We start from the raw sequence: 24,749 nt of genomic DNA, 5'->3' as shown, positions 1-24,749 counted from the left end.
GGCGTCTGCCTGTTTTTCAGTCATGTGTACAGAGCTTTTTGGAGATTCTCTGAGACTTTTGAACAAAAGATTTACAAAAAAATGATCAAATCCATGATATCCTTTACAGTCAAGAAACATTTTTGCTGATTGTTTTTAATATTTGACAATTAATTTATGTTTAGTGATACTTTGAATTATCGATACATCCCTATATTCAGTTTCATTTAACACATTTAAAAATGTTTCCATTCATCCAGAGATCGACTGACAGATAATAAAATCTAAAGCTCACATCAGCTGTGGAGCCAGTGATGCACCATGAGTCATGAAATGCTATTACGTGTTCTGGGTTAACCTGTCATTTGCTTTGTTTCTGTTTTATGATTATTAATTACCACATGAATTCTTCAACAATGACAATGACAATGACTTTACCTTTAATGAATCAATCGTTTTGTCTTTCTGATGACCATCTGTGACGTTTTTTGAAGAAATGTCCCTTCAGTGACGATCAAACTGTGTGTCACTAGAAGTTTCACAGCCTCCTTTGATTTGGTTTGGTTTGCTTTCACGCAGCAATTTTGAGGGAGGACCCAACCGACGTCACGCAATTCCTACAGCAGCTCGCTTGAGGCAGTGTCACCCCAAACACACCACACACCACTCTGCTGCTTGTGGAGGGTTAATATCTCTCTGCGAGTTATGATACTGGTCTAACCTGTTTATTGTCAGTTGTCAGATTAATTCTTATGTCGGCAATTAAACAAAATAGAAAATATCAAAGAATAGTTACCTTGTCTTTGGAAGCAGATGCTTTTCTTGTCACAATAATCTTTTTTATTTCATGCAAATGTCCTTGCAGTGACATTTGCATGCAGCTGTCTGCAGTAGCTGTTAATAGGATTGGCATGCATCAGAGCAGCACACTGGATTTTTTTTTAAGTGATTTTAATATTCTGAATGGAGTCAGTAGTCATAAAAATAACCCATTAGCTAACAACGACTATCAGTCTTTGAATTTTTTTTAAAATGATCAAAAGTAAAATTTGAAAGCTTTCTTTAATGAAGTCACTTAATTTACACGGTGATGACTTTAAAGCTAGGGTCGACGATCTTGGAAAAGTAGCATGTAGCACGAATGTAGCATCTCCCCAAGGCTCCGCCCAGCTCCCACCCCATTGGAGGAGCTCCCGTTGGGAGCGAACGCACTGGACGCGGAAGTGCCACGCACGCGCACGGAAGCGCCACGCACACGGAGTTTGTGATCGCCTCCAATGTTATTAACCTTTCTAACTGCCCGCACACAACGCGCATAGGAGTGCAGCGCGCCGCTCCGTTTCGTTCTATTTTTCACGCGAGCTGCGAGCGCCGAGAGCGCCATGGCAGCGCGCGCGCTCTGAACCAGGGTCAGTGCACGCCATTGAAATGTACGCACAGGGGGCTGGTAGAACGGCGAAGGGATTTGATTGGTTCCTGAAGAGCGGTCCGCACCTTTCGATTGGTCGGAGTTTTTACACTCCTGTGGTTTTTCCGCACCTTTTTCCGTCCACATAATGTATTGACTTCTCCCAGGGGGCAAGGAGCATTTCACTCAGTATGACAAAAAGTGCTTTTGGACAACATCGTCTACCCTAGCTTTAATATCTCAATTATTTCATATCTACCACTTTATATTTCCTTGCATTGGTTAAGTAGTGACTGTTGTGTCGTTTTGCTTGTAATCGTTGAAATGATGTAGAAGTTACAACTGAAACTCTTCAGATATTCTTTTGTGTGTGTGTGTGTGTGTACGTGTGTGTGTGTGTGTGTGTGTGTGTGTGTGTGTGTGTGTGTGTGTGTGTGTGTGTGTGTGTGTGTGTGTGTTCTCGTATTTCTATCCTTGTTGGGGCCAAATGTCCCCACAAGGATAGCAAAACGTGGAACGACGTGCCTTGTGGGGACCTTTTTCCGGTCCTAAGTAGGAGAAACAGTGTTTTCTTGACCATGTTGTTGTTACTGAAAAAAGTAAAAGTGCAAAAACATTTCTTTAGGGTTAGGCTTTGTTGTGGTGTGGGTTAGGGTTAGGGTAAGGGTCAGGGTTAGGGGCTAGACATGAATGGGAGTCAATGGACGGTCCCCATGAGGATAGAAATACGAGACTGTGTGTGTGTGTGTGTGTGTGTGTGTGTGTGTGTGTGTCCTGCACAGCATCTATGCAGAAGAATGAAGGTCAGTCTGATCATCCAGACGTGACTGTGATCATGCAAATGTGACTGTGATCATGCAAATGTGACTGTGATCATGCAAATGTGACTGTGATCATGCAAATAAGACGTCTGACCTCTGAGGAAAGGGGAAACAGGCCAGAGAGGCCCTCAAGACCCAGGTGGTTGGCAGCAATCCCAGAGCTCAGACCCCAGCCCCCACCCCAGGAAGACGTCCACACACCGGTCCAGAAGGGGGCAGAGGAAGAGGAAGGTCCCGGCCGGACCGGCCAGTCCCCCCCCCCACCCCCCAGGGGACTGAGACCGGCAGGCGCCAAACCCTGCACCGGACGCCCAGGGCGGGCAGAGCAGCGGGCCCATGGCCCCGAGAGAACAACAGTCGTCCCCGCCCACTCAGGTAGAGGGCCATGACCATACCCAGGAGACCCGCCCCCACAGACATCTACTGAGGTTGGGCCAGTGCCACACCAGGACCCGCCCACCCCGCTCACCCCAGAACGCCCCGTCACCTGGTACTGAAACGGCCCCCACCAATCCAGGCCCCACCGATGAGCCCACCTCACCACCCCCCATCAACAAATACAGTTAGATATTGATATTCATTAGTCAGCAATCAGTCTCTATCAAGACTGAGATCAGGCTGCTTTCGTCTTGCCTCCCTCTCAGCAGCAGTGTCAGAGGTGTGAGCCCTGCCCTGCACTCTGGTATGTGTGCCACACTGAATTCAAATTAAGTCTCACGAAGGAATTGATTTCATTCCAGAACAACTCGCTTTAATCCCTTTGTCTGATATGACCTTAAATGCCTTCTTAATGACAAGTACTTTATTTTATTAATGACAAAGGAAGTTCAATGAGGTTATTAGGTCATGTGGATGCTGAGGAGGATGGTTTTGCTCTCTGATTGGTCAGCTATGACCTCTGTGCAGATGTTAAGGGTTGAGGTTTGACAGTGTGACAGGATGAAGACGAGCAGACGCCTGTGAAGCTGCAGGTGAGTCCAGAACTACAAAAGAGCTGCTTCGTTCTGAGCTGAAGCTGCCGAATGACACAGTGTGAATCCACTCTGGAAAACCCTGATGTTTGAACTCTTGTTTGATTCTTGCAGATCTAAAGTGACCTCCCACCATCAGTTTTCATCAGATCGCTTCAGAACAACAGTCAGCATGAAGGTGAGTCTGTGACTGTGTTCAGCTGAACTCGTCTCCTCTGTCAAACTGATGCTGAAGTTCAAGCTGATGACAAAGATGAAGTTAGAAACCAGATAAATACTGATACTAGACTTGTATTAAAGTTTATTCTGAAGATAATTCTAAAGTAGCAGTTGATGATTATATTGAATCTTGAGTTAAAATTGATGCTGAAATTTAAGGTTACGCCGAACGGAACTGATACTAAAAATGATGCTCAAGGTTGAATCTCAAGTTCTAAAAGTTCCCCTGCTCTCCTCCGTTCCAGCTGCTGTCCTTCCTCCTCCTCCTCCTCCCTCTCATGACCACATGTTTTCCCAAAACACGGCCGCGGTCCTGCGACGAGGTGGAGCAGTACGTCAGCCTGCCCAGCAACGTCTACACCATCTATCCAACCATTTATGGGGACCCTGTCAAGGTACACCATCTAGTCTCAGCTCATCATATCCCGCTTCATCCTACCACGTTTCTTCTCATCTTACTCAACACAACCTTGTCTTTCCTATCTTTACAGTCTTTAACCTTCATTCTGTCTCATTCAGTCTCATCACTGATCTATCAATCTTATATCTCATCTCTTCTTGTTCATTTTGTCTCATTTTATGACATCCTATCATTTTATGCCATTATTGTCAGAGTTCATCTCATTTTATTCTCTCATCTGCATCAGTATAACGTTATTTCTAGTCCTGGATCCTCTGGTATCTCCTCTCACCTCATGTTTTCTCTCCTGTGACGTGTTCAGGTGTTCTGTGACTTTGACATAGATAGGGGGCGCTGGACGGTGAGTTGTTTCCTCTTCCGTTGCACCTTTAGCCCTTTATAGTGTACTGATCAGAAAACAGTGTAAGATAGAAAATGTAATCTGAAGTTTGATCGTGATCAAACATGCTGCCAGAGTTTGAACTTTTTTCTTGTAACAACTAAAAAGTGTGTTCTGGCTGTTCGGAGAAGAACTGTTGACAAGTTACTAAAATTGACCAAAACTGAAATGATACTGAACTCAGTTTTATTTCCAGTAAATGGTTGTTTGGGACATTTTATTTGCTTCCAGGTTCTCCTGAAGAGGAGTACCGGTGACCTGAACTTCTACAGGCCCTGGGAGTCTTACAGGAACGGCTTCGGGGACCCTGCTGAGGAGTACTGGCTTGGTGAGGACTTTATGGAACAAACATGCCGTTTGCCGCCGTCAAATCATCATTGGGACTGAACCACATCCTCTGATTTCATCCTCCATCAGACACAGCAAATCTTACCAGATCAGTGATGCTTTGATCAATTTGTGCAGGTCTGGAGACTCTCTACCACCTCACCAAGGACGGAAGCTATGAGCTGCTCGTCGTCCTGGAGGACTTTGATAGGAGGCGTGTTTATGCTCACTATAACTCATTTTATATTGATTCCGTGTGTGAAGGCTACAAGCTGCATGTGTCAGGATTCAGGGATGGGGGCGCCGGTGAGTAGCACATTATTTTCACGTACAGCACCCGGACCAACGGTGTGGATCTTCACTGTCACGTATCTTTGTGTTTCCGCAGGAGACTCTCTGACTTACCATGATGGACAGAGTTTCTCCACCTTTGACAAGGACCAGGACTCCAGCGACACAAACTGTGCTCAGCGGTTCCTCGGGGGATTCTGGTTCAAGTCGTGTTATCAGACCAATCCTACCGGGATTTATCAGTGGGGGCGTGCTTTCGGTCGCTTCTCCACTGGGATCGTCTGGTCAAAGTGGAGGGGTTTCTCCTACTCGGTGAAGTGCATCACCTTTATGTTCCGTCCTTCATAAACCTGCAGAACGTCACACAACGATCTCTCCCTAAAGTATTTAATTCTTTACAGTTAGTGATTTTCATGCTGAAATCGGTGGGGACTTCTTGGGTGACTCCCACAGCTCTTATATCAGCCTATTTGGTGGCAATTCCAGCTTTTCAGTTTGTTTTCAGTGAATGTTACACAACTTTACTCTGATGATAAGACTGTATTTATTCTCTGATGTTTCTCTTTCTATTCTCTGGTTGTTTTCATGTGGTCATCTCAATAAATCTTATGAAATAGCAGCCTTTGTTTATTGTTCTTCATTTTGAGCGCACATGCAGACATTATTCTCTCTTCTTCCATAAAGGCCCCGATGGCGATGTGTGTACTGTATGCCTGATAGCTGCCGTGTGGACACATGGTGTCCTCTGAGCTGTGGATGTCTGCAGCTCCTCCACAGCCACCATAGGCTTCTCAGCTCTTTTTGCCCGGCCTGTGAGTTCAGGTGGTCGGTGATCCGATGCGCGTGTGTCTGTGAATGAACGAGCCAGTTTGTGTTTTCACCCACCAGGAGTTCCTGTTCTAACCTTTGGTTATATATGATCAGATTTCCAAGCAACTTCAGTGGCAGCGTGCAGTTAGAAAACATGACAATACAGAAACACCTTGAATGAAGACAAATGACTCAGCACATTTTTAATGTTTTGGCGAAGTCAAAGATTAATAATTTATGATAAACTTGATTTCTACATCATACTTAACTGTTATAAAAAATTAAAGAATAACTTCTGATATTCTAAAAAGTAAGCAGACAGACATCCGAGCACCGCTGAGGCATTCAAGGATCCCTCAGTGCAGCAGGAGAAGCCATCGTCGTCAGGTTCGTCGTTAAGGCTCGGGCAGGCGGTAATCTGCCGGCACCGGGTTTCCCTCGCGGACGCGTCCGAGGCAGCTGACCAGCACGCTGACGGCTGTGTTTACGGTGGACTGCACCGCCTCCTCGGTCTGACCTCGGAGAGGGTTCACCTCCACCAGGTCCACCCCCGACAGCAGACCTGCGCCACAGGACAGGAGGTATGTTCACTGAAGATGCCTTCACTGACCACCAGAGGGAGTTGTGGTATGTTCACTGATCACCAGAAAAACAAACTCTTTTACAGATATCTTTGCCTCTTCTCTTGGTTTCTTTGTGTATCTGTGAGGCGTCTAAGTCGTACCGGTCTGACAGAGGTATTCGCTGATGTAGACTCCCTCTCGGTAGGTGAGTCCTCCGGTGACGGGCGTGCCGGTTGCCGGGGTAACAGAGGGATCGATGGCGTCGATGTCGTAGCTGAGGTGAATGGGTTTTTTCACTCTGTGGAAAGGAAACAGTCTGAGCTGGATTCTCGGGGACTGGCCGTTGGGTCGCAGGTCACCTGGTACAGAGGTAGTCGCACGTCTCCTCCATGACGCGGGCCACACCCAGCTGGTCCACCTCGGACATGGAGAACGCCTTCACACCCAGCAGCTTCAGGATGTGGCTGAGGAGGGAAAGACAGCAGACGCACGCTGACTGGCCGCTGGCCTCTGATTGGTCCTCCCGTCGCTCTGGGACTCACTGCTCGGCCGGGTCCACGTCTCTCAGGCCAATGTAGACCAGGTCTCGCGCCGACACGCACGGTTTCACCCAGGAGAAGTTTGGTAAAGGAGGGATCTGCCGGGCACAGCGAGCAGTTTAGAGGCTGACCGTGGAAGCTCGGACCTCCACAGCGGGTCGGCACGCACGTAGCTTCGCAGCTCATGGAGCAGGAAGGACATCGGCTGTCCGTGGAAATTCCCCGTGTAGGTGGTGAGCGGCGTGTTGATGTCAGCATGGGCGTCCACCCACACCACGCTGAGCGGGCCCACGGCGGTGGTGTGCCCGTGGATGGAGCCGATGGCAAGACTGAAGGAGAAACGAAAAAAATCAAGTTAATGTAAGTTAATGTTATTGATTCCAAAGGGACCAAAGAAGACACATCTGGACGAAATTAAAAATTCACTGGATTCCTGCCAGAGGAGGTTTTTCTATTGTCAAGCTAAGAAAGAACAGTTTCTGAAGAAACAAGGGAAGATCCAGGCAACACAGACATTCAGCTGGCAGAACCTCATCAGGCTCAACAGAACACAGCAGGAGGCGAAGGTTCTGGTCTTCTGAGGCATCGGCAAGCTGAAGAGATTTAACTGGATGCTGATGGGACTGAAGGTAAAACAACATGGACTCCTCACTGGACTCTTCTATACCAGCTGCAGATAGAACATCCACTACTGTGACTGTCAACTGAAAACATTTCATTACATCAAGTACAAATGTCGAGACATGGAGGACAGCGTTTAGCCGGACAATAACTTCTGCCGTGAAATCATTGACGACTGCTGCTACGAAGCCAAACCCTGTTATCCACTTGAACAGCAGGAACTTGTATTCAAACTTTAACCAGATCAAACATTTTCTCGACCAGCTCGAACAACCTTTCAGTGTTACTGCTTTCTCTGAAACATGGATCAGCGAAACCTTTGGGAAGTAGTTTGGAGGAACGTATACAACTTAATTTCAGAAGGTCTCATTTATCTAAGCCTTGGTTGAGTTGTTGCTGAAGTGTTGTTCTGGTTTTTGTTGCATTGTTGTTTCTGTCTTCAAATTGTGTTGCTTCTAAATTGTTATTCTGTTGTTGTAGTTGGTGCTGTGTCATATTGCTGTTATGTCATTGTAGATGTGTCGTACTTGCTGTGCTCTGCTTAACTTGTTGTGTTAGTTGTCTGTGTTGTTGCCGGTTGTGTGCTCTGACCTGTGGTCTCCTCCGAGCATCACACTCGTGTGTCCGTCCTTCTTCGCCGCCTGCACGGCGTCGGACAGCCTGCGGTTGGCGCTGCCCACCGCCCGCACGCTCTTCAGCTCGCCCAGCGGCTCCTCGGCCGCCGCGTCCTCTAAACTCAGGTTCCCATAATCCTTCACTGCACAACCTGAACACACGGCGTCACCTCATCACATCGTCGTGGCAACACGGTTCGGCCAGCGTCAACAGGAGGATAAAAGCACACAACTGGAACGTGATAACTTCCCAGTCATACAAGTACACAAAGACACATAACTGCACAAAATCACGCAACTACTACATTACACTCAGATACACAGACACACAACATTTATACAATGACAAACAACAACTATATAAAGACATACGAATACTACTCAGCCGCAGGTGGCTGAGGAGCTTCTGTTGAGATGTTTACTGGTTAAAATCCAACAGGAGCCGACAGGTCAACACTGTGGGGCCCTGAGTGACGCACACACACACACACACACACACACACAGACACACACACACACACACACACACACTCACACACACACACACACACACACACACAAACCATAGTGAGCTACTGTGTGTGGACCAGGTGAACTATGAACGGGAGGTAGTATTTGTTTCTCTGAGGGAATTATTAAAATCTTTCATTTGTTTGTTTGTTTTGTTGGTAAATTTGTGTTTGTGTTGAGCCTGTGTCATAAAAACAAACTGCAGTGGTTCCAGGATGGATCCTGGTGGAACTCCATGTATGAGACAATTATTTTCAAAGCAGCACTGTTCTTTACTTTTGAATGTTGTACATTCGTATTAGTTTGCTTTTAATCCTCTGTTTATACTTGAGTGTAGAAAACTTTTATGATTAACAAAGTGTTTTGTGAGATTAAAGAAGAATTTGTTCAGAAAATGAGTGAAAGTTGTTGAGAATGAGCTGAAGTGAACATTAACTGTTCGGATGTCCGCACTTTCTGTACAGAGTAAACAGCAGAAATGAGTGACCCAAGAACACATCGCCCTGCTGGTTAAACACACACACACACACACACACACACACACACACACACACACACACACACACACACACACACACACACACACACAAGCACCCACGTACACATACACACACATGCTTCCACACATAAAGAAGAGAAAACAGAAATAAACACAAAAAATCACAAACACAATCCCCCTCGAACAGTTGGGGTAACTTTTCTCACGCACAGCACTGATTCATTCATTGTCTGAGGTCAGTGAAACTTTGTGTTCAATGACCCTGTTGTTAGTCTGGTGTGTGTGTTAAACACACACACGTCTGTTTGTGTAGTTTCAACACATCAGTATGACCACACTACACAACACACACAAAACACACACCAAGCAACACTAAACAACCTCAAATTGAAATAATGTGACACATGTTAAAAAATAATAATGTTGGTGATGAAGACACACACACACATACACACACACACACACACACCTTGTTCCTGCAGGCGTTGCACCAGTCCTGCGGCCCTGATCAGGTCCGGGCCCCTCTCCACTCCACCCCTGGACTGCAGCCACAGACACAGACAGCTTTTACAGCTCTCACCTATTACTCTCACTCGCACAGGAGCGTGGCCGCGCTCACCTGTCCCTTGGAGAAAGGTGCTCCGATGATCCCCACAGAGCGCTGAGGAGGAGGAGGAGGAGGATGATGATGAAGCCTCCGCTTCACCATCAGCACGAGCGGCCGCAGTGTCTTCATGATGACACACACTAACTCTAACACACACACAGACACATACACTGACACACGCTGACCCAGGAGCCCTGTATAAACTGTCTGTGACGTCAGCAGAACTCCCACTACGTTACTACAGAGTAATGAGTTACTGAGTTACTGACTAACAGTAATAAAGCATGCATTTTGATATTTTCTGGTGATTAATCTCATGAACCACATTCAAAACATGTTATTAGATGTAAAATTACCTTTGGTGATAAACAGGAAAACTTCTGATAAAATGATATGATGTTAAGAGATGATGTATAATTAACTTTATTCTTTTTAAATTTTTATTATTAAGTAATGACAATGATGCTAACGATAATAACTATGTTGAAAATGATATATATTCAACAGTAAAAATACACAGACACTCAGATATACATACACACATACACACACACAGTCCTCGTGCATTTCTTTTAACCATATGCACTTTTGCTCTATTGTTTGTTTTTTGTTTCTATGTATCTATCTATCTATCTATCACTATCACAAATAATTACTAAATCTGATGAAAACCCTTAAACACACACACACACACACACACACACACACACACACATATATATATATATATATATATATATATATATATATATATATATATATATATATATATATATATACAGTCGTCACCCTTGATATTTTTTTAACCCTTAATCAATGAAATAAAATAAAATAAAATAAAATAAAATAAATGTGAGTAGGGGGCGTGGCGCAACCACAAGGATTGACGCTCCCACCAAAGAAGAAGACGCAAGAAGAGGGGGCGGGGCCACCTGACGTCACTTGACCCGGATATAGTTGTCTGGGTCGATCTGTGGAGCGCACACGTGCCCACGTGTGTGTGTTTGTGTCTTGAAGTTTGCGAATAAAGTGAGTTTGTTTCCACTTTTAATGGTGTAGCAGATCTTTTAGATTCAAATAGATGTTTTGAAATGTCTGCGCTCTTCTCTCCGGTCACCGGCTAGCAGGCTAACGTGTCACCATGGCGTCGCTACAGCTAACCGGGGCTAGTTAGCTGGGTAAAGTTGTGTCAGTCCGCAGATCCGTAGTTTTATTTTCTGGATTTCACTGCATGTCGCTCACATTGAACAACTTATGTGTTGATTTTACATTTTCTAAATGATAAACTGACAGTGCGACGACGTGTTTATTGAGTTAGAAATGTTAAAATCGTTGCGAACTTGTCTATAAATCGCTTCCTAAATGTATTCTTTATATGCTTGTCAACAAAATGCTATTATAGATTGCTGTTTTGTGTTATTTATTGAATACATTTTATTTGTTACATTTGGTAAACGTCAAAACATAATCAGGCAAATGTAGGAAACAATGTTTGTGACATGTAAACATAAACAAAACACATCCAGTTAAATCATGCAGAATATAGTGAAACCACAGTCACCCTTCTGTCCATACCCGTGCACACACTGTAGAGACATTGAGCAGAACTTTAAGTGATTTATAGAATTTATTTTCTGTCAGATGCTATTTGACCATAAGCAGCTTTGTGTGCAGCATTTTTTTTTAATCAGGGAGACAGTTGTAGCGAATATTTTGAACCATAAAGTTAAATTCAGCTGTAATAACTTCCTTCCTGTTGTTTGTGTTGCAGGAGCAGTTTGCAACTTGTTCCCTTCACAAGCGCCATCATGACGTCTTTGGCTCATCAGCTGAAGAAACTTGCGCTCCCTCAGAATGACCGTTCTCTGTTCAGTCGCCACGAGGTCTCCTCGCTGCTCTTCGATCCCAAAGATGCTGCCGCAATGGACAGGAGCACCTTCTACGCCCTTGGTGAGTAGACAGTGACCACTGTATCTAGTTGTCAACGTATGAGATTGTTAAAATAACGTGTGCTGGAACTTTTCGACAGTTTAATGTTCTGTTGTCAGTGTTTGAGAGTGAGGCACAGATTTTAATAAACTGTTCACCGCCTATAGGTTGCACAGGGCTGGAGGAGCTGCTGGGAATCGAATCAGCCTTCCTGGAGTTCCAGAACACGCTGTTCAGTCGGGCCTCTCTCACTCTGGAGCGCAGCGTTCAGTCCAAAGAGGTCAACGAGAAGCTGGATGCGGACATCTCGCTCTTCCTCACCCGCCTCACCCCGTACTTCCTCCTGAAACCAGCTCACAAGTGCTTGGAGTGGCTGGTCCACCGGTACGCCGCCACGCACCCCGACCCAGCCGTACCTCACAGCAGGGCCACGCAGGTGTGTAACCTCTGAAGTGTGTGTGTGTTGCAGCTTCCACATCCACCTGTATAACGTGGACAGCCTGCTGGCCTGCGTGCTGCCGTACCACAACACCAACGTGTTCGTCAGGGTGGTCCAGCTCCTGAAGATCCAAGACCCCACCAGCCGCTGGAACTGGCTGCAGTGCCTGCAGGTCGGCGCCCCGCATCCCCGCCGCACTGGGCTCGGGCTCATCGGGGTTTTGATTAACCTTCTCTGATGTGGTTTCGTTGTTCAGAAACCCGGCGTGCCGCTGTCCAAAGGAACTCTGATCACACACTGCTACACTGACCTGAGCTTCATGGACTTCGTCTGTACCTTAGTGACCAAATCCATCCAGGTAACGGCTCCACTGAACAGCAGGGGTCCTGCAGGTGACCCCTGGGGAACTCCTCAGCAAGTGTCTTGGAGTGAGCGAGGTCTTCACCTCTTTTTTTCTCTTCTCCTCAGGCGTATTCAGGACACTCTGAAAGCTTCTCCCAGCTCCAAGTCGTCTTCTCCTTCTACGCCTCCACCATCGTCCCCGCGCTGGACGCCGTGGACAAAGTGTCGAACACCATCATCTCCAAACTGTTGCCGTACGTCCAGAAGGTGAGAAACCAGAGGCTTGAGATTTTAGTGGTTTATATAATAATATATGGATGTTTTCTCCTCTTGGCAAAGCATGTCGGCCAGTTGGAACAATGAAGGAACTTTAACTGTATTTTGAGTGATCAACATATTTGCCCTTGTGTGTGTTTTTTTTAAGATAGGATAATATATATCTATCCTATATAGACATATCTGAACACCTGCTGCTCACTCTGAGGTGACTCTCCGTCCCCTTTCAGGGTCTGAAGTCGTCGCTGTCGGATTACAAAGCCGCCACCTACATGATCGTGTGCCAGCTGGCGGTGAAGGTGGTGATGGAGGCGAGTCTGGTGGACAGTCTCGCCGTGCACCTCAGCAAGTCTCTGCTCAAAGAGCCCGTCCTGGCCAAGGAAGGTCTGGGCTGCCTGATCGTGCTGCTGCAGAACCAGAAGGAGGGCGCCGCTGGATCCCGGTAGGTCCAGACCGCTGCGGTTCGCCGTCCCGTCCCGTCTGGACTCGGTCTCACCGTCTGTTGTCGTTCCAGAGCTTTCGCCCGCCTGAGCTCGATGCCGATGCTCGTCCCCACGCTGCAGGCGATGGCGGCGCTTCACGACGTCAGTCCTCTGCTGCGCTACCTGCTGCCGCACCTGATCCGCAGCGTGTTCCGGGAGGACTCAGGTGAGATCCAGAACGTCCGCATCAGGACCGTCCGCGGTGTTGAGGATCAGACTTTACCTCCTGCTCTCGATCACAGGCGAGTCGGAGAACGACGAGCTCAGTGTGTTGGAGTCCATCGTGAAGTCCGTCCCTCTGACCCGAGACCTGGACCGGACCGTGGCCCGGTAAGAGTTCAGACCGACCAGAGAGGAAATTTGTTTAACGATCAATGTTGTCGTGGCGGGCCAGATTTGAGCCTCTTCGGGGTCAGTTTTTGGCCCTCGGGCCTTATGTTTGACACCCCTGGGTTACAGGAACAGTTGAGAACGTTGTGTCTGTCCTGCAGGCTGCTGCTGGACGAGTATCTGAGTCAGACGGATGAAGACGTGTCGGCATTGGACCAGCGCCTGCTGCCATTGGTCCACTTGTTGGAGTCCAGGTATGTAAACCCCGCCCCCCTCCCCCCGGTGACCCGGCGTCGGGCGACCTCTGCTGACACGCGGCTCCGACCCTCCTGCAGGTGCTGCGGCGCTCTGGACCACGTCCTCGCCGGCCACGTGGGCGACGTCGGCAGCGAGCAGCGGAAGCGTCTGTTCCACCGCTTCCTGTCCCTGTCCGTGAGCAGCGGGAAGCACCAGGTACGCCCCCCCCCCCCCCCCCCCCGCGAGGAGACGCACCCACAACGCTCGCCGGGCGTGCCGTGACCGCCGCGCCTCTCTCTCTCTCTAGATCTTAGGCGACTCGGATACGTCGCTGCTGCTCAGCCTGAAACACCCGCAGCCGGCGGTGCGGCTCTCCGCCGTGGAGCATCTGATGAGCGCCGTGACGTCCGCACAGGTTCCACTTCCTGTCCCGACTCCGCCTCCTTCTCCTCCACACATCCTGAAAGAGTCATTTTGATCAATTCCCCTCATGTTTTGTTTGTTCCGAGCAGCAGAGTTTGGATGAAACCTTCCTGAAAGACGCCGTGACGGAGCGTCTGAGTGACGACGTGCCGGAGGTCGTCGCTGCTGCCCTCAAAGTGCTGGAGGTCAGTTGGTGGGCGGGGCCCAGGGGGAAGTGGGCGGAGTCTCCAGGTTTTTGCGTTAACCTTCTTTTTTGTTGTTGTTCGTCAGGCTCTGCTGGATGTTTTGGATCACGAACACACCGTGATGTGTTTACTGACCCTGGTGAACAAGGCGGACTCGCTGGCGTCTGAGCGCTGGTCAGTGATCCGCACGCCGCCGCCGCCGCTACACTCCGCCCTCAGGTCCCGCTGCTAACTGAGCTCTCTGCGCAGGCTGCCCGTGCTCACCGAGGCGGTGCGTTTACTGTCCGACCCCCGGCTTGGAAAAGGTGGCGAGCAGGAGCAGAGGACGGGCTGGAGCCTGCTGCCCCTCCTGGTGCTGACCTCGAGCCGGGCGGACGTCGCCCGCTGCGTCGCCCGGTCCGCCTTCATCGCCCGACACCCGCTCACCCTGAGCTGGGCCGAAGGTGACCTCTGCTGACCTTTCACCGTCACAGCCGCCCGGATCGGGGTGTTAACCCGTCGTGTTTCCACAGAGCTCGACGAGGTGATCCTGAGGAGCTCCGAGCCCGACTTCGTTCGTGTGGCCAACGAACGCCTCGTCGCCACAGTAACCAGGAACCTGAGCACCATGGAGCACTTCTGCAGACGGGACGCCGTGAGTTTCACCACCGTGATGAAAACAAGAGTTTTGGGACCTCCTCAGGGTGCTGAGGTGTGTTCAGGGACCGCAGGTCATCCGGGCGCTGAGGTGTGTCTCCTCTCCCTCTCAGCTGGACAGACTCACCCTGCTGGTGGAGCAGCAGGGTGGCGCCGGCCTCCGGTCCCGAGCCTCCTTCCTGCTGCTGAGCCGCGTCCTGCTGCTCGGGATGAGCGAGCTGAGCGAGACGCAGCACCTGCTCACGGCGCAGAGAGTGATCTCTGTGCTGGAGCGCCCCCTGCTGGAGCTCAGCAAGACCGGAGGAGGAGCACAGGTGAGATTTCTGTCCACACACACATCATCAGAGCGTGTCAGTGCCGTCATAACCTGGTGTGTGTGTGTGTGTGTGTCTGAACAGGACGCTGTAGGCTCCGCCTCCTTCTCCGAGGCTCTGACGCTCTACCTGCGCCGATGTGAGCAGCAGCCGGGCGGGAGCTCTGACTCGGAGTACCTCCTGGTCCTGACCTGTCTGCTCAGAGACTTCATCTCCTCCCTCAAGTGTCACGACGCCTCCTTCAAAGGTAAAACTCAGTAAAGATGGCCGCCGAGCTCCAGACAGACAGTACTGGTCTAAAAGTTTGATTTATGTCCTCTATTCTGCTTCATCTGTGGTGTTTAAGCTACTATTACACCTTTAAACTGCCCCCTTGTTCGTGTGTGTGTGTGTGTGTGTGTTTGTGCGTAGGTGAGGTGTGGTGGAACCCTGAGAGTTTGGACGCCAACACCTGCTGTTACCTCGGTCTGATGTGTCGCGTCTTCGGCCTCCTCGTCAGCGTCGGTGCCGACGGAGCGACGGCCGGCGGCTTCAGGGAGCTGCTGAAGCTACTGGTCAAGGTCAGACACACACGTCCAGTTTCAGAGATTTTTTGTTCACAATCTGATTCATTTTCAGTGATGAAGACAGAAAGTGACGTAGCGCTGATGTTTCCTGCAGGTCCAGCTCGGTGAGCGCCTGCACCTCTTCAGGTTCCTGTGCCTGCTGTGGGGTTACCGCGGTAACCATGGAGACCAGCTGGATGTGAAGGTGGGCGTGGTCCTGCAAACCCAGGCGCTGTACGTCGGGCGGGCGCTGCTGGGCGTCCAGTCCGACGCCGCGCTGGTCCAGCTGTCCGACGCCGAGTCTCCAGGTACGGAGGGAAAAAGGAATGTTTCCACGAGAAGAAGAGGTTCATGTATTCAGTGTGTGTGTGTGTGTGTGTGTGTGTGTGTGTGTGTGTGTGTGTGTGTGTGTGTGTGTGTTCAGTGGTCCCGTCCTTGCTGTGCTGTCTCAGCTCCCCGGTCCGTGAGGTCCGGAGGGCGGGGCTTAGTGCCCTGCAGAGCCTATCAGGAGCCAGCGGCTCTCCCTTCCAGCCAATCACAGAGCGGCTCCTGAAGACTTCGGAAGAGATCGAGGCGGACGCGTCGTACCTGAGCACGGTGAGTCCGTAGAGGACTGACGGGACCCCGCCGGCGCCCCTGGTCTCCATGGTGACTGTGTGTGTGTATGTGTGTGTGACCATCAGGCTCTGGGCGTGCTGCATGAGGAGTGTGTGTCGGGGAAGAAGAAGAAGCTGCAGGCGGCCATGGAGCAGCTGCTGCGCTGCGTTCAGGCGCCCTGCTGCCCGTCGTACAGCGCCGCCGCCCTGCTGGCCACGCTGAGCCGGGTGAACGGACAGGTGAGAGCAGCCGGCCGGCGGCTCGCCGCTCGCCGTGCCGTCCGGGCGCTCACCTCTCCCCGCTCCTCCTCCCCCCCTTCAGTCTGTCCTCGCCGCCCTGCTTCCTGTCCTGGACCGGCTGCTGGAGCAGAGCGGCCCCGACACGCCGGCGCTGCTGCGCGGCGAGGCCGAGCTCGCGCAGCTCGTCCTGGGGAAGTTCAACGAGGAGTCGGCGCCCCTGCTGGCCCAGGACCAGAAGTGCCTGGACCTGTTCGTCAGGGCGCTGAAGGCGTCGACCCAGCAGCACCCGGACGTCCACAGCTGTCAGGTCGTCGCTCTGGAGCAGGTCAGGACCGCGCCGGTCTCTGCCAGTCCCTGCTGGTCTCTGCCGGTCTCTGACATGTCCCCTCGTCCCGTCTCCAGATCACCAAGCCGTTCTTCTCGGCCATCGCAGACGAGCAGGTTCAGCAGAAGCTGCTGTCGGTCGTCTTCGACCTGCTGGTGGAGAGCCGGAGTCCTCTGGTGGCCAACACCATCAGCAGCGTCTTCAAACGGGTCAGAACCAAAAGAGAGCTGGCTACATCCGGCTAGAACTGGCAAAACCTGATGATTTGGTGAAACGTCTCTCGTCGTCAGATCTCCGTGGACGGTCAGCTGGTGGCCAACGAGCTGGCTCCTCCAGACAGGCCCAAAGTCAGCGCCACGGTGCAGCAGACCCGCAGGAGCAAGATGTCTCTGAGGTATTTATTTCCAGCCGGCCGGGGTTCGCTCAGGCAGCCGACGCCACCCTCACCTGCGGCTCCGTCCTCTCAGGAAGCCTCAGGAGGGCGACGGCGCCGGTCCAGGAGAGGGCGCCGTCTCCTGGCAGAGGGTCACTCTGATCCTGGAGCTGCTGCAGTTCAAGAAGAAGCTGAGGAGAGCTCAGACGCTGGTGCCCGTCCTGTTCTCGCTCCTGGCCAGGTAACGCCGATTCCAGCCAATCACAGCGCAGCAGCACGGCCCGTGTTTACCGGCTTGTTTGTTTGTTTGCTTGCTGGCAGGAGTCAGGAGCCGTGCTCTGAAGACCACACCAACATGGAGTACACCAAGCAGCTGCTCCTCAGCTGCCTGCTCAACATCTGCAACAGGCTGGTGGCGGAGGGCGGAGCCAAGGCTGCAGGTGGGTCAGAGGTCAGAGGAGCGGGTTCTCCTGGGAGAATCATCCATCACATCAGTCCGTTACGTCCCGTCTCTGTTCCTCCCCAGAGCTCCTGGAGGAGGAGCAGTTCAGCGTGGAGCTGGTGGTTCAGTGCGTTCGAGCCTCCGACGTGCCGCAGACGCACCACCACGCCCTGCTGCTGCTGGGCGCCGTCGCCGCCATCTTCCCCGTGAGAGCCTCCCCTCCTCCGCCCGTGACGGTGCCGTCGCCCAGAAGGAGGCGGGGCTCCTGCTCACGCTTTGCTCCCGTGTGTCGTCCCGCTGCAGGAGAAGGTGCTCCACAACATCATGCCCATCTTCACCTTCATGGGCGCCAACGTGCTGCGTCTGGACGACGTGTACAGCTTCCGAGTCATCGAGAACACGCTGCGCGCCGTCATACCTGCTCTCATCCAGGTGGGGGGGTAACGCATGCGCGCGCACACACACACACACACACACACACACACACACACACACACACACACACACACACACACACACGGACTCCCCCTCATCCCTCCCTCTCTTCCTTCAGGCCCACCGGCGCCCTGACGGCAGCTCTCCGACTCACCTGGTTGCCGTGGTGACGAGGATCATGCACGTGTTCGTGGACGCTCTGCCTCACGTGCCCGCCCATCGCCGCCTGCCCGTCCTGTCAGAGCTGGTGACTACCCTCGGCCCCGCCCACTTCCTGTGGGTCCTGATGCTCCTCCTGTTCAAGCAGCACGCCGCACTGAGCTCCGGCTCCACCTCTGACAAGGTGTGTGTGTGTGTGTGTGTGTGTTTACGTGTGTGTGTTTCTACTTGTTTTGTATATGAGGGGTTTGTTTGTTGTTTCATGTGTGTATGTATAGTGTAGATACTCGTTTCTCAGTGTGTGTGTGTGTGTGTGTGTGTGTGTGTGTGTGTGTGTTGCAGGATGCAGCCCTGCAGACGGACGTGGAGTTCTGGATCTCTCTTAGCGTTCACTTCCTGGTCACTGATCAGCTGACCTCCTTGATCGAAATGATGAACTTCCTGCTGCAGCTTCCTGACGACAAAGACGACAGTGAGAAACACACAACACAAACACACACTGCAATGCAGGCAGATTGCACACTTGTTATATGAGCGGACACACACACAGAAACACACCGATGCCTCCTGCAGCTCAGGCGAAGCGCCCGGCGCGCCGGCGAGGAGCCCAGAAGCAGCAGCAGCAGGAGGAGGAGGCGCCGGTGGAGGAGCTGATCTTCAACGTGGAAGCTCACAGCAGCAAGGAGCTGCGGCACCTCAAGTTCCTCTGCATCTCCTTCATAGCCGAGCTGCTCGCCTCCTCCAGCTTCATCGCCAAGGTGAGGACGGAGGCGTGACCCCTGCACCCCACTGACCCCTGCACCTCCTTTACGCCTCCTCTTCACCTGCTCTCCTCGCGTTCAGGTGGCGGACGGTGACGACGACGCATCTCTGCAGCCGCTGCAGCAGAAGTGAGTGATGCTCACAGTGTGTGTGTGTGTGTGTGTGTAAGTTTGTGTGTGCGACCAAAGTTCTCGAACGCCTCGTGTTGCTTTCAGGCTCCTGGAGGAGGTGCTGAGGTACATCCAGAGTGTCGCCCGCTGTGTGGAGACCAACGCCGACAAGCCGACCGCCAAGTTCTGGAGAGTTCTGCTCAACAAGTGCTACGACGTGCTCGACAAGGTGTGTGTGTGTGTGTGTGTCACTATGGAAACGGAACATGATCACAGCCCGAACAGGGTCCTGACCGTCGCCGTCTCCCCCCCTGCAGGTGAACGCCCTCCTGCCGGCAGACTCCTTCCTGGCGGTGATGAGGGGGCTGATGGGTAACGAGCTGCCGTCCGTGCGGAGGAAGGCCATGGAGCTGCTGAACAACAAGCTGCAGCAGAAGACGCTGTGGGAGGAGGCTCAGGTACCGACACGCCTCCGAGCGCTGCTCTGGGCGAAAACAGCCCTTCATACAGTCCATGCGTCTCACTTCCTGTCGTAGGTCGCGGTGCTCCTCCAGCTGACCGGCGACCTGCTGAGCATCGTGGGTAAAAGCCACGCGGAGGGTGCGGAGCAGGCCGTCAACCGGCAGACGGCGCTCTACAGCCTGAAGCTGCTGTGCCGCAGCTTCGGCGGCCGCCACCAGGAGGCGTTCGTGCCGGTGCTGCTGCGCGCGGTGGAGGTGGTGACGGCGGGCGAGGAGGAGAAGAACGTGACGGGCAGCGCTCTGCTGTGCGTCGCCGAGGTGGTGAGCACGCTGAGGGCGCTCGCCATCCCGCAGCTGCCCAGGTGAGCAGGCCGGGTCCGGCCCGTGGGAGAAGAGCGACGACTCGCCCGCTTCGCCGCTGACCGACTCGGCGCCCCCCGCAGGTTGATGCCGGCCGTGCTGCAGGCGCTCTCCCAGAGGAAGGAGCTGCTGAGCAACGAGATCTACCTGCTGAGCGCCGTCACCGCCCTGCAGCGCGTCGCCGAGACGCTGCCACACTTCATCAGCCCCTACCTGCAGGACACCACCGCACAGGTAACACACACGCCACCGCACAGGTAACACACACGCCACCGCACAGGTAACACACACACACCACCGCACAGGTAACACACACACCACCGCACAGGTAACACACACGCCACCGCACAGGTAACACACACACACCACCGCACAGGTAACACACACACCACCGCACAGGTAACACACACGCCACCGCACAGGTAACACACACGCCACCGCACAGGTAACACACACGCCACCGCACAGGTAACACACACGCCACCGCACAGGTAACACACACACACCACCGCACAGGTAACACACACACCACCGCACAGGTAACACACACACCACCGCACAGGTAACACACACCACCGCACAGGTAACACACACACCACCGCACAGGTAACACACACACCACCGCACAGGTAACACACACGCCACCGCACAGGTAACACACACGCCACCGCACAGGTAACACACACACACCACCGCACAGGTAACACACACCACCGCACACGTAACACACACCACCGCACAGGTAACACACACACCACCGCACAGGTAACACACACACCACCGCACAGGTAACACACACACGCCATCGCACAGGTAACACACACGCCACCGCACACACCACCGCACAGGTAACACACACACCACCGCACAGGTAACACACACGCTACCGCACAGGTAACACACACCACCGCACACGTAACACACACGCCACCGCACAGGTAACACACGCCACCGCACAGGTAACGCACACACCACCGCACAGGTAACGCACACACCACCACACACACCACCGCACAGGTAACACACGCCACCGCACAGGTAACGCACACACCACCGCACAGGTAACGCACACACCACCGCACAGGTAACACACACACCACCGCACAGGTAACGCACACACCACCGCACACGTAACACACACACCACCGCACAGGTAACACACACCACCGCACAGGTAACGCACACACCACCGCACACGTAACACACACACCACCGCACAGGGAACACGGTGCTGGGATGAGGAACTGATGGTTTCAAATGATCGACAAAATCTAAATGTAAAATATTTCAGAAAAATAATAAACCTGATGAACTCCTGACGGTCCCTCCTCGTGCTCCTGCAGGTGTGTCACCTCACTCGGCTGTTGGAGACCTCCTCTTCCTCTTCCTCCTCCTCCTCCTCCTCCTCCTCCCAGCTCTCCCTCCGCCTGGCCTCCCTCCGGAGCACCCTGGCCACCAGGCTGCCCCCCCGGGTCCTGCTGCCCACCCTGAGCCGCTGCTACAGCAGCATGGTGCTGGACAGGAAGGTGAGCCCAGACCCCGGTTACCCGGTTATCCTGGTTAGTCCCGGTTACCATGGCTACCCAGTTACCCAAGCCAGGCAACACCGCCATGAACAAGTGTGTCTCCCCCGCAGGGCCAGCTGGGGGCGCTCATGAGCATCCTGAAGGAGCACATCAACCACATGGACAAGGAGCAGCTCAGCTTCCACCAATCAGAGCTCACCGCCTTCTTCCTGACGGCGCTGGACTTCAGAGCCCAGCACTGTCAGGTCCGGCGCCCGATTACAGACAAACAAACAAAACCAAAACAAACAAGCGCACAGCGTCCAGATGTTTACCTTTTTCCGTCCGCAGGGAGATCTGGAGAAAACTTCGCAGGTCGAAGGCAGCGTGATCGACGCTCTGGTTGCCATGGTGATGAAACTGTCCGAGGTGACGTTCAGGCCGCTTTTCTTCAAGGTAACGTTTCCGGCGGCGTCATGATTTCACCAGGAGTCTTTGGGATGAATAACTGCAGCTGTTGTGGTTTGTTTTTGTTTGTTGTGCAGCTGTGTGACTGGAGCAAGTCGAGCAGCAGCGAGCGTCTGCTGACCTTCTTCCGCCTCTGCGATCGCATCGCCGAGCGGCTGAAGGGACTCTTCGTGCTGTTCGCCGGAAACCTGGTCAAGCCGTTCTCAGAGCTGCTGCGGCGCTCTGACTCCGCCCACACAGGTCCATTTATTCATTCATCCATTCATCCTTTTGAATTTATCCTGTTTCTCTTTTATGTTTTTTCAGTTTTATAATATTTAAGCATTTTATTTAGGTTTGTTTTCAGAATTATATTGTTTTTATTTACTTTTTTATTCACTTTGTCTTCAATATTTCCATGATGGATGGAAATAATTCGATAATATTTGAGTTTTAACTTGAATTTCTTTCTAATTTTGTGTAATGAGTTTTAATTTTTTTTAAAACTTGTATTTGAAATCTTCCTTTTTTTGGAATTCAAGTTACCTGTGACGTGACTTCAAATCCCACCCAGTAACTTCTCTGCATATTGATCCTCTCCGATGTTCCTCCAGCAGATGATCCCCTCTTCACGTCGGACAGCGGCGAGCGGAAGACCTGCCTGCTGCTGCGCTACGTCCTGGACTGCCTGCACAAGCTCTTCCTCTACGACACCCAGCGCTTCCTGAGCGCCGAGCGAGGCCACGCCCTCCTCGAGCCGCTGGTCCAGCAGGTCAGCCCCGCCTCCCCGCCGGCCAGCAAGCAGCCGAGAGTGAAGAAGAGACGTTTTTTCATTAACCTGCTATGTGTGTGTGTGTGTGTGTGTGTGTGTGTGTGTGTGTAGCTGGAGAACATGGTCGGAGGGGAGCAGGAGTACCAGCAGAGGGTGACGCAGCACCTGTTGCCCTGCGTGGGGCAGTTCTCGGTGGCGCTCGCCGACGACTCGCAGTGCAAAACCCTGAACTATCAGATCCTGCTGAAGACCAGACACCCGGACTCCAAGGTGAGCGACCCTGACGCAATAAAACACCCAGCATGCAACAGCTATAGGAGACAGTTCTTGGACATTTCACTTCATTTTGCACAGAAGGTGTCGAGTTGTGGTCAGAATTGTTTGGTTTTGTGAGTATATAGACATTTTTACCCAGCATACTCCAACTCTTCCTCCTCCTCAGGTGCGTTTCTCCTCCCTGCTCATGCTGATGGAGGTGGCGTCCAAACTGAAGGAGAACTACATGGTGCTGCTTCCAGAAACCATCCCCTTCCTGGCCGAGCTCATGGAGGGTGAGGACTCTTCATCCCTTCCTCTAAATTATGTCAGAACGGCATCATTCGAGTGTGTTGATGTTTTCTGAGCATTTGGAGAAAAAAACTCTGCGGGCCGGATGTTTGTCAGAGACGTGAACGCGCGGTGAAGGTGCGCTGGTCTGACCGGGGTGCGTTTGTTTTGTAGATGAGTGCGAGGAGGTGGAGCAGCAGGTCCAGAAGGTGGTGCAGGAGATGGAGAACATCCTGGGAGAGCCGCTGCAGAGTTACTTCTAACACACACACCACACACACACCACACACACACCACACACACACACACACACACACACACACACACACACACACACACACACACACACTATATCTCGATTATGTGACCTGTTTGTTGTTTGAAGAATAAATAAATAAACTCAGATTTTTTTTTGTTTTTTCCTCTGACCTTATTTGAATAAAGTTTCAGCTGAAGTTCTTGAAAATCTTTTTTTTTTTTATTTCTATAGTTATTCTTTCGCTACTCTTTAATTGCTGTCCACTTGCTGCTAGAAGTTTCTCTACTGTGGGACCATATTTTATATTATGTAGATATTTTTAGGTTTTTATATTTACTGTGCACTGATGAAAAAGTACTTTTCTTTTTTGTTGTATTAACATAATTACAAATAAACACATTATTTCAATATAAGGTCTAAATACCCAAATAAAAAGGTACAAAATATGTGTTTAGAATATATATATATAATTTCTTGTGATATTTTTAATGTAGTGAGGGTATTTTAAAACTGTTTAAAGAAAATTGTCATTTGTGGCTTCTGGCAGCTTTCACTAAAACATCCTGCACAATTAAACAAGTTCATCAGCTGTATTGTTTACATGTTGGAGGTTAATAAAGTTAATTTGTCTGTGCAGTTCAGGATTTTGACCGCATGGTGGCGCTGCTATAAAAGCGTGACCCGTTGTTAAACGCCACTGCAGCAGAAGACGATTGTCAAGTACACTTTTCCGCTTGCGAGTGAACTTATGACAGTTAAAGATTCAGTTAAAGACGCTTAAAGATTCACCAAACGGCTTTAAATTCGCTCCAGATTCAGCTCTCCGACCACAGACGGTCTGTTGGAGCTTCTCTATTCGCCGCTCGGTGCTGTTATCCACCGAACCTCCCTTGAAGGTTTGTTTGTTGTTTTTTTTAAGTTATTGTTTTTATTGGTAATATAAACTGGCACTTAAAGTTTTGGATCCTCATATTTTTTTTCTCATTTAATACAGTTTTTATTGTAAAAATAAAGTGGCGGTGACGGCTAACGCTAGCTAACATCTTTTTCGCGCGGCTCCGCCCCTCGCCTAATCTGATTGGTTCTTTGGAACGTCACTCATCAGTATTTATCTAGGATTGGCTGAAAACGCTGATTGTGAAAATACCTAAACGCCTGTTGACAAATTAGTGATTAACGAGGTAAATCGTTTGATTTAAATCACGCGTCCGACTTTAATGCTTTGTGGGTGAGTGATCGT

General features: G+C 51.2%; 3 protein-coding genes across 6 annotated transcripts; 2 read left to right on the top strand and 1 right to left on the bottom strand.

Annotated features, from left to right (window-relative positions):
• Positions 1 to 854: 854 nt before the first annotated feature.
• On the top strand, positions 855 to 5,164 carry LOC115393714 (microfibril-associated glycoprotein 4-like). The gene is made up of 6 exons (XM_030098823.1): positions 855 to 869; positions 3,644 to 3,793; positions 4,121 to 4,159; positions 4,430 to 4,526; positions 4,664 to 4,831; positions 4,914 to 5,164. Exons 1-6 carry the CDS (start codon positions 855 to 857, stop codon positions 5,162 to 5,164), a joined length of 720 nt encoding a protein of 239 aa, XP_029954683.1.
• An 857-nt stretch (positions 5,165 to 6,021) lies between these two features.
• arg1 (arginase 1) lies at positions 6,022 to 18,109 on the bottom strand. 2 transcript variants are annotated; one of them, XM_030097414.1, is made up of 9 exons: positions 18,095 to 18,109; positions 9,592 to 9,633; positions 9,436 to 9,514; positions 7,941 to 8,133; positions 6,898 to 7,057; positions 6,732 to 6,826; positions 6,549 to 6,653; positions 6,351 to 6,487; positions 6,022 to 6,188 (listed from the first exon to the last, which is right to left on the bottom strand). In XM_030097414.1, the coding sequence occupies exons 1-9, from the start codon at positions 18,107 to 18,109 to the stop codon at positions 6,022 to 6,024; spliced, it is 993 nt and encodes a 330-aa protein (XP_029953274.1). The 2 variants fall into 2 exon arrangements, with proteins under 2 accessions (XP_029953274.1, XP_029953275.1); XM_030097415.1 differs by having other exon boundaries at positions 7,941 to 8,115; positions 9,442 to 9,514.
• heatr1 (HEAT repeat containing 1) lies at positions 10,544 to 23,710 on the top strand. Of its 3 annotated transcripts, none has more exons than XM_030097407.1 (45): positions 10,544 to 10,608; positions 11,351 to 11,529; positions 11,676 to 11,892; positions 11,978 to 12,119; positions 12,204 to 12,305; positions 12,416 to 12,556; positions 12,796 to 13,007; positions 13,080 to 13,213; positions 13,290 to 13,377; positions 13,539 to 13,631; positions 13,713 to 13,830; positions 13,922 to 14,029; positions 14,130 to 14,222; positions 14,308 to 14,396; positions 14,472 to 14,665; positions 14,735 to 14,856; positions 14,972 to 15,172; positions 15,257 to 15,419; positions 15,584 to 15,732; positions 15,833 to 16,025; positions 16,142 to 16,314; positions 16,401 to 16,553; positions 16,636 to 16,878; positions 16,956 to 17,087; positions 17,169 to 17,272; positions 17,346 to 17,492; positions 17,573 to 17,691; positions 17,778 to 17,899; positions 17,997 to 18,125; positions 18,247 to 18,471; positions 18,630 to 18,759; positions 18,861 to 19,045; positions 19,131 to 19,177; positions 19,265 to 19,388; positions 19,477 to 19,617; positions 19,696 to 19,982; positions 20,064 to 20,214; positions 21,324 to 21,506; positions 21,617 to 21,751; positions 21,837 to 21,941; positions 22,031 to 22,193; positions 22,547 to 22,704; positions 22,816 to 22,974; positions 23,147 to 23,255; positions 23,425 to 23,710. In XM_030097407.1, exons 2-45 carry the CDS (start codon positions 11,388 to 11,390, stop codon positions 23,511 to 23,513), a joined length of 6,414 nt encoding a protein of 2,137 aa, XP_029953267.1. In that variant the 5' UTR covers positions 10,544 to 10,608; positions 11,351 to 11,387; the 3' UTR covers positions 23,514 to 23,710. The 3 variants fall into 3 exon arrangements, with proteins under 3 accessions (XP_029953267.1, XP_029953266.1, XP_029953265.1); XM_030097406.1 differs by having other exon boundaries at positions 14,127 to 14,222; positions 22,550 to 22,704; XM_030097405.1 differs by having other exon boundaries at positions 14,127 to 14,222.
• Positions 23,711 to 24,749: the final 1,039 nt, after the last annotated feature.

The sequence above is a fragment of the Salarias fasciatus genome, chromosome 8 (assembly GCF_902148845.1).
Source record: "Salarias fasciatus chromosome 8, fSalaFa1.1, whole genome shotgun sequence".
Classification (NCBI taxonomy): domain Eukaryota; kingdom Metazoa; phylum Chordata; class Actinopteri; order Blenniiformes; family Blenniidae; genus Salarias; species Salarias fasciatus.
Note: the sequence above shows the minus strand (reverse complement) of the source record. Positions and strands in the feature narration are given on the sequence as shown.